We start from the raw sequence: 10,776 nt of genomic DNA, 5'->3' as shown, positions 1-10,776 counted from the left end.
GTAGTTTCTAATCATTTTAAATTCATTAATTTAAAAAGTGAGTAATAAAAATAAAGTTGGCACTGAAACTTGATATGCCACAAATTTTTTATTGTAGAGTTTCAGCTCTACAATTTTTTCCCTCAAAACTTTGAGTGTTGTTGGGGTCTTTGAATTGTTCCTAGGAACCAAACAACTTTCATAATATTAAGGTAAACAAAATTTGCATTGCAAAAGACAAGACAGGCACAAATTATTTCTAGGTGGTAGAATAAACTTTTCTTGAGTGCTTTTTTGTGTATCCTAATTTTAAACCATTTAAATGAAAGAAAATATAGGTTACGCTTGAATGTTATGTTTTTTTGCAATCTACAAATAAAAAAATTGCAGTTTTTATTTTAAAGGGTTCAAAATGAATACAAGTGAAATGATTACCTAATGTTCCTAATGTGAAAGAAAAAACCCATTTGATTTGAACTTATAAATAGTAATAGATTAAATAATCATACAGAAACGAATGTTTATTTTTATTTATGTGTAATTAAACCAGGAGTTTATTTATTTATGTATTTATTGTGCCACTTTTGGGCTCCCATACAGGTTCATTTGGGCGTTGTAGGTGTGGTTGGTTGATGCGCCCCCTGCCGGTGATGAGCGGAGCTCCCTCCCTTTTCACTCCTTCCTCCGTAGAGTCACGTGACACCAGCGGCAAGAAGCTGCAAACGGCTCTGAGACCGGGGCTGCGCGAGCCTCATCATCATCATCATCATCACCGCCACAACCGCCGCAACGACAGCGTAGAGAGCCGACCGAAACCGGGGTCTTTACCGATTCAAGGAGCGGGCGTCATGGCGGGCCCCCGTTAAACCAAGAGCCACATTTATCCTCTTTGTTCTCGCAGTCTTCACGCGCCTCCGCCGAGGAGGGGCCGCCAGGAGAAGCTCTCCTTTTCCGAGCGGAGGAGAAGGAGGAGGCAGGAGGAGATACAGCAGCGGCGGCAGCGGAGGTAACAGTCGAACCGGGGACGTGCTTAATACGGTACGAGCCGAATGGCGGACCGCGAGGCGTCGCCGATACCGCTGGAGATCCGAGCTCGGCTGGCGGAGCTGGAGCTGGAGCTGTCAGAGGGTAAGAAATGGATCAAAAAAACACGAGGGGTGCGAGGGAGAAAAGCCTCCCCTCTCCTCCCCCTCCTACTTCTCTTCCTCCTCCTCTTCCTCTTTTCTCTCGTTATCACGTTATCTCATCACCATCACCATCCACACCGGGAGCCCGTACCTACTAACGGAATCTAACCGTTCATTCCTGCGGCCCCGTCCTCCACCTCCTCCTCCTCCTTGTCCCCTCCCGCTCCTCCCATCCAGATGTTTGTCAGTCAGGGGACCGGCCTGAGCAGCTCTGTGTGGCCGGGGGAGGATGAGGGCTGAGCGGGAGCAGGCTGCGGGATTCTCCCGCTGCTCTTTGTCTCAGCTGCGGAGGAAACACACACACACATACACACACACCCGACACGGCCTGTTCGCCCGTTTTGGGTCCGAAAATCGAGCCATTGTTTGACCTTGAGATGTTGACACAGTCAGCCGAGCCTACCTGTGTGTGTGTGTACGTGTGTGTGTGTGTGCGTGTTTAATAATAGCATCGCGATGCAACGCTGCGTGACAGCGCAGCACAGAGGGGGGCAGCTTGGCTTTTGATGCCCATGATCGCAGACTCCTGCTTGCATCCCTGCCTCGCTCTCTCTGTTTTTTTGGGCCTGAGGATGAGGAGGAATATTCTTCCCACCACCACCATCTTCTTTTTACACACACACACACACACACACACACACATGCACACTCTCCTCTGTATGGGCCATTGAATCCCAATCACAACATCCCACCCAGTTGTTATCCCAGTGCCAGTGAGCATCTCTGCCTTATATAATGTGGAGGGCATATTTTATTTATACAGGCCTGAGAGGGTCTACATTGCACAGGGAGAGATCCTGGATACATGCTGGATGTGAGCCACCCTTTTTTGCCAACAATTTACTACTTGTGTGCAGGTGTGCGTGTGTGTTATGCTGCCAAAATCTGATCTGTTGAAGGTGATGGAGATTGTGGTGTATATGTGTTTGAAAATGCTTTCACGTGTTCTCTGAGGATGATGAAGACTGAGTGTAAATTGTGGGGCGAGTGCCGAGTAATTAGTCCAGACAAGCAAGAATCTGCGGCTTTAATCTAAAAACATCGGCGCGTGCCTTTGAAATCCCCTGAAAGCAGTCCAACCTCGATGCATCAGACTGTCCCGTTTCTTTCTGATCAGCCTCATCATTCATAAAAGGCTTTATTTTCTCTCTGCAGTGACACACACATGCACGCACACACACACATGCTGAGGTGAAAGTGTGGCAGCTGCAGGCCGACTGGAGCTCCTAATCCAGTCGAGAGTGTTTATCAGAGCAGAACCTGCTGCTGGCAGATGTTATTAATGATGGAAACGGCGGGACGACGAGGAAACGTCACGCCCAACGTCAGCCAGCCTGAAAACATTCAGGTGTGTGTGTGTGTGTGTGTGATGGAGGGATTGGTGGAGTTAGTGGTGGATCACAGCAGGTTGAAGGATGACAGGCCTCCTGATAGTGCGACGGACATGTCAGTGTGGGCCTGTCACGTGTACTGATCCAAACATGGGGTGAGAACAGTGTGTGTATATATGTGTGTGAGTGTGTGTGTGTTGGATCACTAAGGGATCGTGTTCCTGTGGTCATTACAAAACAGGAGCGCGGCGAGCAGCAGATGAGGCCGCTCAGATGGATGGCGTCTCTTCAAAGAGATTTTAAAAACTCCAATTTGTTAACATCAGCTAATAGGAAACAATGCTTTGTGTTCTTGTTACTTGCATAAAAAGTGTAAAAAATGGACATAGCCACAGCGACGTCACCCACTAGTTTTGGAAGGCCTTGATTATTACCTTGTTGTTTTTTTAGATCCAAAAGTGTCCACATTTGGAAGCTAGGGTGGAGCGTTAAGCTGTCAGCGTAACCACGGCCCATTAATAAACTGCACGGGTGAGAAAAGCAAAACACTAACCAATTAGTTTCAAAGTAAGAAACAGTCCAGATAAAGTCCAAGTAAAGAAACTTGAAACCTTATGTCTAAAATAATAGCCTGCCTACAACAAACAACAAGCATTATGTTGTATTGTTTGTGGTACATGAGTTGCTCTGCTTTGCTAAGAAGTGAAACAAGCCCTGGTCTTCTACGCTTTTCAGACTTTCCTACTGGAAATCACTAAATCCGACATCCAAAGTAACTGGAACGTGGCAGTAACCTTGGTGTTCTGAAATGAATGTTCTCAAACAGGAAGTGATTGAAACAAGTTGTTAGCCAGCTGGTTAATACTACAGTCCCACTCTTTGGATGAAACGCCTTTTGAAGGCCACTGGTGTCGGGTGTGGACATTAAATTTAGGGTCAAGACTTTTTCATAGTGAGTACCTCAGACCACACAGCAGCAGATTAAAAAGTTTGGCTTATTTGAAGTTTGCTGATTTTGGTTTGTCTCAGGGACCATCAAGGTGAACTTTTACTGAGTGCAGTTAAACCCTCGTCCTACAGTTTCCCGGGCGAATGTGTTTTTATTATCCTAATCATAGTTCTGTAGCTACTCACCAGGTCGCACATTGTTATATGTGCTTCACTAATCCTCCAGACATCCTCAGTGTGTAGATTTTCGTGTCTGTTTACGACCTTTTACCTACAGCGGTGCTGTACATTTTTGATTGTTTGAACCTTGTGAAGCAGCCGGGCTGTTTTCCATTTGAGTAAAAGGAATTTGGATAGTTTTACCTCTGGGTGGTGAGCCAGTGACTGTTTGCTTTTGGGAACCGATCGAGCATTTGGACCCGGAAACAGATAATAGTGTCGTATGTACCAAGTGGATTTGGGGATGATGTAGTCCTGCTAGGTGGCATCTGTGTGTGAAGTGGTGTGGATGAGAAGTAGCACCTCCAAATCTGAGGCCACAGTTCTCCAGCCAGAGAATGGTGGATGCCCGCACTGTTTTGGGGATTAATCGCTTCTTCAGGATCTATTGATGCACATAATTAATCCACAGAAAGTGACATCACATCCGCTGGCACAAGCTACTCTTTGGTGTTGTTTCAGCAGTTTTTGTATCCTCGCGTTGTTGCTACAGTTTGAAAAGATGAAACTTTCTTTGCTTCCGGTTCTGACTTCTCCCCCACATACCAGATGTGGAGGTTTTATATGAGGGGCGACTCCGATGTTTCAGGAGAATGCTGCAGGGAGCGTTCGCGCCTTCAGCACTAGTATGTTTCAGAGCTGTGGCAACGTCACTGTTTGCGCACAAAGATCAATCAACATAGCAAACAAAAACGATCCATCAAGTGGAGGAGTGAGTGCGGAGAGGGAGGTCTGAACGTATGTTTTGACTGGCGCACCCGTGACTCAGATGAGGAGGTTCAGAAAAATAGATGAGTGGATTATGTGTTGTTTGTGAATAAGGGATTAATTAGTTTGCAAAAAACCCCCTGAAAGTATCGATCGCCTTTATTGATCACCAGCCTCAGTTGTTGTTAACTGATGTTTGAAAGGCTATTCTTAGTTTCTTAGGTAAGTACTGAGTTTTTAAATGTTTTTTTGTCTTGGCTCTGTATGATGTCATAGAGTGCGTTGTACCTACAATGGTCATCTCAGGCACATAAGTGCCACCCAGCCTCCATTTACACTTGGCAGCCAATCAGGAGAAAGTTGCTTTGAGAGGAGGACAGTGGATGAGCTGAGGGGCTGCGTCACAGCCTGGTATAAGATACTTAAGGATTATTTAGACTTGTGAATCACGCAAACTACTCTAAGAATAAAATGTGATGCTGGAAATGAGCAGAATTGTTCTCCTTTAAGAAGCTAAAACATGCCACAGATGATATTTGTCTGATTAGTGGCAGAGAGGTAAAGCAGGTATTCTGCCTCCTAATAAAGGTGTTTGAGGACGCCGTGCCTTTACAGTTATTGAAATGTGCAGCAATGAAAGTCAGGCTACAATTTCCTGCTGCATTTAGTGAGTATGGCTGCAGGATGAAACTTCAGTCTTTGTCTTTGAGGAGACGGTGCGGCGCTCCACCTGTTTATTAGATAAACGCAGCAATCAGCTGAGCTCTGGTAGATAAGCCTCTCCCTCACTCCCTCGCTTACTGTTGCCTAAATCGCATCATCTCTGCTGTATTGCTGTGACCTCGAGGCATTAAGGAGCCATTCTCAAGCGTTTAGCGTTCGCTCTTATGCAGAGTGACTTGCAGATGGGATCCAGCGAGCTGTCGGTGGATGATAGGAACGTCAAAGGACGGCCGCGTTAACCGCAGAGCTCTCAAAGTCCAGCTCTCCTGCAGTCCCTGAACTAACTGTTAAAGTGCTGTAGAATGAAGCTGTGAATGTTTCTGGTGTGTTTAAGGACCTCTTGAGATCACGCTGTGAGCTGTGGGTCCAGTGTCAGGTGTTAAAAGTAAAACGCTTTGACCAGGAGAAACAAAGAGATTGAAAATGAGGGGATGTCCACACACTCGTTCATGTTTAATCACCAAAGAGCTGCTCAGGTGTGAAACCAGCAGCAGCACATTTTCTTCCTCTTGCTAAATATTTCACATGGTATCAAAGCTTTTGTTCATTTTTTTCTTTTCTTTTTTGTATTGAATATTTATCAGGAGCTGGTGAGGGTGATTGTTGCGTTTCACTTCTAAATTCTTGCAGATTTGGGGGTTTTGTAAAATGCAATATTGCAGTTTTTTTCCTCATTAACAATGAAGGCCTAGATTCTGTGTGTGCATGAACACAACAACAACAGCGTGCATCTGTGGCCTGAAGCCGTACATTTCAGGTCAGTGTAGCCTTGTTGTTTTTTTGTATCTGCAGTGCCTCACGCGGCCTCTTTCCCAGGGATGTTGATGAATAATTAATGAGTATTTACACTATTATGTGTGATTAAGTTGATCAGGCTTGATGGATGAAGCATTGCTGTGGAGGAGAGTTTCCAATCAGGATGGGATGCAAAGTTCTTCTTATTGTACTCCATAGATTTAGGTGTTTATAGTTCCATCCAGAGTCCAGGGTCTGTCACAGAACTGACATATAGACAGACAACCACATTCGCACCTACATACAATTTAAAATCAACAGCTAACCTAGTGTATAGGTAGTGTATGTGTTTGGATTGTGGGAGGAAGCCAGAGAGAACCCACGCAGGAACAGGGACAAGATGCAAGCTCCACACAGGAAGGCCCCAGCCAGCTGGTGGGTTTGAACCTGAGACACTCTTGCTGTGAAGCAACAGTTCCAATGACCACACCAGCATATCACTCAGCATATAGTTGTTGTTTGAAATTTCAAAGTACTAGATTATGTAGCTTTTGAGGCCAGGAGTAATGTTGTTCAAAAAAGCCCAAGAAACATGTGTAGTAGGTTGCTTTGGGTGTCACAGTTAGAGGAGCACAAGTCCAACTTCTCCCCTTTTTTTGATTGAGATGCTTTGAGTTTGGATATCTGCCAATCCTGATTATGGATCCAACAGCAGTGATAAATTACTGATCTGTATTCCTCACTGTGAGGACAAGGTTGGAAATGATTCTTTATTGTTTAAAAGCAACACACTTGACTTAAATGTTGCTTTCCTAACTTTGACAAAAATCCCTTTAAGAATATAAATGTACTGATTTTTGGTATTATTGCAATTCATAAGGGAAAACTGCTCTGCTGTTATTCGTGTAAGTTATTTACACTGGGCTCATTTCACTACATCCTATTCATCTTTTTCTGACATTTACAATTGGATATCTCCAAATAATTATTAAAGTCTAGTTTTTTTTCTTGATCATTTACTAAAATCCTCTTGTATTATTATTATATTTCATGTAAATTAGGGTGGCAGAACCTGGCAGAGTTTTGTTGCCAGAATGCTCAAAGCAGATGCACTGCTCGATAGTGAAAAGTGCACTGACATGGAGATGTGTGAATTTAGTAAAAATGGCCTGTTGGTGCTCCTAAGCTCACAAAATGCAGAAGTATTAATTTGTATTCATAACCTGTACAAATTATATATCAGCTTGTCGCAGATGCTAAACAAGATTCATTTATTTTAATAATTAAACCAGACACACACACACACACACACACACACACACACATCCACTGGTGTCTTGAGCTCTAAGTAATGACAAAGCAAATTTTCACAAACAGTATGCACTGAAGCGTAATAAGTATAATAATGGTCACATATTTGTGCCGAGTATCATCTATACTGGTGAATCCACATTTGCGTCAGATAAGTATTTCAATTTTGACCCCCCCCAAAAAACCGCAGTTGTGAAACTCCTCTTTGCTTTGGTATGATCTGACTGTAAAGTTGGACTTGAAATTTCATTAAAAATTCTTTTAAAAGTTGTAAATCTTAGTTGACATAAGCTGTTCCTTCCTAAAGATAAATTTTGTTATATCTGTGTATATGCAAAGTCCTGCTGACAAATCTTTGGTAATATTTAAAAGTTGTTGGGTTTGTTTTACACCTTAGAGCCTAAATAGTAACTGATGAGAAAATGTCTTCAGGCATTTAACGTATTCAAGTTTAGCTGCAGTTCAGGTTTTACCCTTCTACACATCCAGTTGATAAATCTCTTATTAGTGGTGTTTCAGCCACCCTATATTTGCCTCTGCCACTGTAAGCTGCTTTGCAACCCACCCCCACCCCAGGCCCTCCTTTCTAGCTGTGTCATTGCTGAGTTCTGTAATGATGAGTCTTGTAGTTGCTGCCTTGTTGCAGCCAGATATAAATAAGGGCAGGTGAAAATGACAGTCTTCTTGTGACTGCAGTCTGCAGGGTAAAACATATTGATATCATCTGATGTAGTATGAAGATATTCTTCTGTCACAAACAAGCGAGCAGCCTGGTAGAAAAGGGCAGCTTGACTCTCTGACATGGACGGGATTATTATAAGTCTCATGTATGACAGCATGAAACCTGCCTCAGCTGGGTTGATGTTTGTCTCGAAGCTTTGCTTGATGATTTCTAGCTTTTCAAATTTTTTCTGATTGATCTCTTCTCTAATTGGCTATCTGACCCTCTCTGCCCTATGACAGTCTGACTTCACTGTGCGTATTGATTATTGGGGATCTTATAGGTGGAGGAGAACATGAGGCATGCTACAGTCCTTTATCTTTGTCTGGTCTAAGTAAAGGCAACATGTTATACAAAACTGTTATGATAGAGATTTTTGGACAAAGTTGGTGTTCTCCATTCTTTCAGCACCGGTTCGAGCACCGTTTAAGCACAGGCACCGTTTCAAAAGTACCGGTTTGGCACCGGTATCGGATAAAACCTGAACGATACCCATCCCTACTCACAAGGCAGGGTGACCAAGGTTTGATTGGCACATAGTTTCAGGCAAGTTAGCTACTTGTTACTGATATTGTTCATATACAGGAGGCTAATTAACTTATCCTTCATATTTAGCTGCACAAGCAACGACCTGCTCTCTCAGGATATTTTCAGAATGCAGTCGTCTCTGGGAAAACTTTCTCTGTGACATCAATAACACTTTCCTGATCTCTTCATATGAGAATTATCCTCCACTATCATCCTCCTTTGATTCAGAAAGGAGGATGATTGTGGGTATACCCATTGGTTAACTTGACAATCACAGATTCTTAACTAATAAGCATGCAGTTTCACAGTCTGATGGAGATGGCAAAAGTTCTTACGTACGCTGTAACTGTCATGACTTGATGTGCACCTCCCCAAACGTTACTGGCCGTGATTGGCCTGTTCAATACCGCCTTTTTCTCCAAGGCATTTTCTGTTTCTGGCATCATTTTTCAAATCGACTTGAAAGAGAATAAATCAAGTCAAGGAGATGAACACAGGAGCGCTGGCCACTTGCATAGACTACTTCACAGGCTTTACGTAGCTTCAGCACAGACATTTAAATTAAGCTTCAACTTGACGCTTTGCCATTGGACTTTCTCCATTTTATACCATCTACTCTATCAGCCTATTCAGAGTGAAATGGGAATTAAGCCTGAAACACGTCCATGTGAATCCTGTACCTCACCTTTACTCTAGACGTCAAAACAAATTAGCAGCAAGCAGCTTTAATGTGTTGTGACTACGTGATGGTTTCACGGTGTTGTTTAAGGAGTCCTGATGGCTGATCATCAGCACAATCCTGACACTGATTTTCAGTCAATCTGAACGCTTCTGATCTGAGTCGTCTTCATTGAGCAGTCAAATTGCACAACACGCCCACAGAACTGAGGCCCACAGTCTAGTTTTGCTTGCTGTGAGACTCAGCAGGCATGTGATGGAGACAGACGTCATTTCAAACACGCTGCATGACAAATGACTGACAGCCCTTCTATTCTGATAACACTCCAACGCACCACTCATCGAGCTGTCACTGGTCTGCTTTCCATTTTTAACCGGAAACCACGTGGCTATTGTTCTCCGGACACTTGTTCTGTCATCCAGTACTGACTGACTGAAACGTGTCAGCAGCAAAAGCTATTGTATAGTATAGCTTTCTTTTAGGACAGTTTTGTACTTAAGTTACCAAGTAATTCATGCTGAGTTTCATTGCTGCTTGTCTGTTTTGTTTGTGCGGTTTGTCCATTTTAAGAAGAAAGTTACATCATCGCCTGAATCACTCATCTAAACTCCAAACTTGGCATGACTTTAAGCTGCTGGACTCAACTAATTCTCAGTGGTACTACTTTTAGTATCACTTAATTTGCCCAAGAGTTTTTTATTTAGTCTGGAGAGTCAGTGCATAGTGAAGACTGTGAAGTCCATGGCTGGATTTTAATACTTTAAAATTACATCCAGACCCAGTACTGGATTTTAAATGTGAATAATGGTGTCATGGTATCACTGATTGTGAGGTCAGCCTTCCCTGCACCGTCTACTGGACAAACTACTGTGTGTGAATGCACTGAGTGATATTCCACTATTATCCCCAACTTTGAAAAAACTAGAAACACAAGGTTTTATTGAGTTGTATTAAAAACTTGCTGTGCAAAGATCATGATTTGGCATTTATGCCCACAGAAGCTGCAAGCTCTTACATTTAGGAGGTTTGAATAAAAAGGTAAATAATTAGTTAATCAGAGTTTAATTTGTCTAATCATTTCCAGCCCTCTTCAATCAGTATATTAAAAAGTATTATTTATTTTATTTCATATATACAGTTATTTGTATGATGTCTTAAAGCAGGTGTGGAGAACTCCAGGCCTTGAGGGCCGGTGTCCTGCAGGTTTTAGATGTCACCCTGGGTCAACACACCTGAATCAAATGATTAGTTCATTACCAGCCTCTGGAGAACTTCAAGACATGTTGAGGAGGTCATTTAGCCATTTAAATCAGCTGTGTTGGATCAAGGACACATCTAAAACCTGCAGGACACCGGCCTTTGAGGCCTGGAGTTTGACACCTGTGTCTTAGAGGGAGGATGTCTCTAAAATGGTCATTTCAGGTAGGGCTGGGCGATATGACCCAAAATTCATATCTCGATATTTTTTATCTGGATGGTGATATAAGATATATATCTCGATATTTTTTTAAAGCCATAAAATAAGAACAAAAAGAGAGTTCTTAGTCAAAGCTGTGTCCCAGATGTCACACAGGCACTTTAATTAACATACAGCATAGATGTACATGAAGAAAACTACTCAAAAATAAATTATGAGCATTTATTAAATAATAACGCTCCATAAATAAAAGAAAACAATGTTGTTTTTGTGCATAACAAAGAGCTCAC

The 10,776-nt window shown here is 42.8% G+C and overlaps 1 protein-coding gene across 3 annotated transcripts in view; it reads left to right on the top strand.

Moving 5' to 3' along the window:
* The first annotated feature begins 660 nt into the window (after positions 1-660).
* The window catches only part of LOC146380674 (disco-interacting protein 2 homolog C-like), a 71,836-nt gene continuing 61,720 nt past the window's right edge, over positions 661-10,776 (top strand). For all 3 annotated transcript variants that reach the window (XM_084939979.1, XM_084939978.1, XM_084939977.1), the window contains exon 1: positions 661-1,107. In XM_084939979.1, coding sequence (XP_084796105.1) covers positions 1,029-1,107 — 79 coding nt within the window. In that variant the 5' untranslated portion in view covers positions 661-1,028. The remainder of the gene's footprint in view (positions 1,108-10,776) is intronic.

Source organism: Perissodus microlepis, chromosome 9 (assembly GCF_051167445.1).
Source record: "Perissodus microlepis isolate ML-2025 ecotype Zambia chromosome 9, ASM5116744v1, whole genome shotgun sequence".
Lineage (NCBI taxonomy): Eukaryota > Metazoa > Chordata > Actinopteri > Cichliformes > Cichlidae > Perissodus > Perissodus microlepis.
The sequence above is the reverse complement of the archived record's forward strand: the minus strand, read 5'-3'. Positions and strand labels throughout refer to the sequence as shown.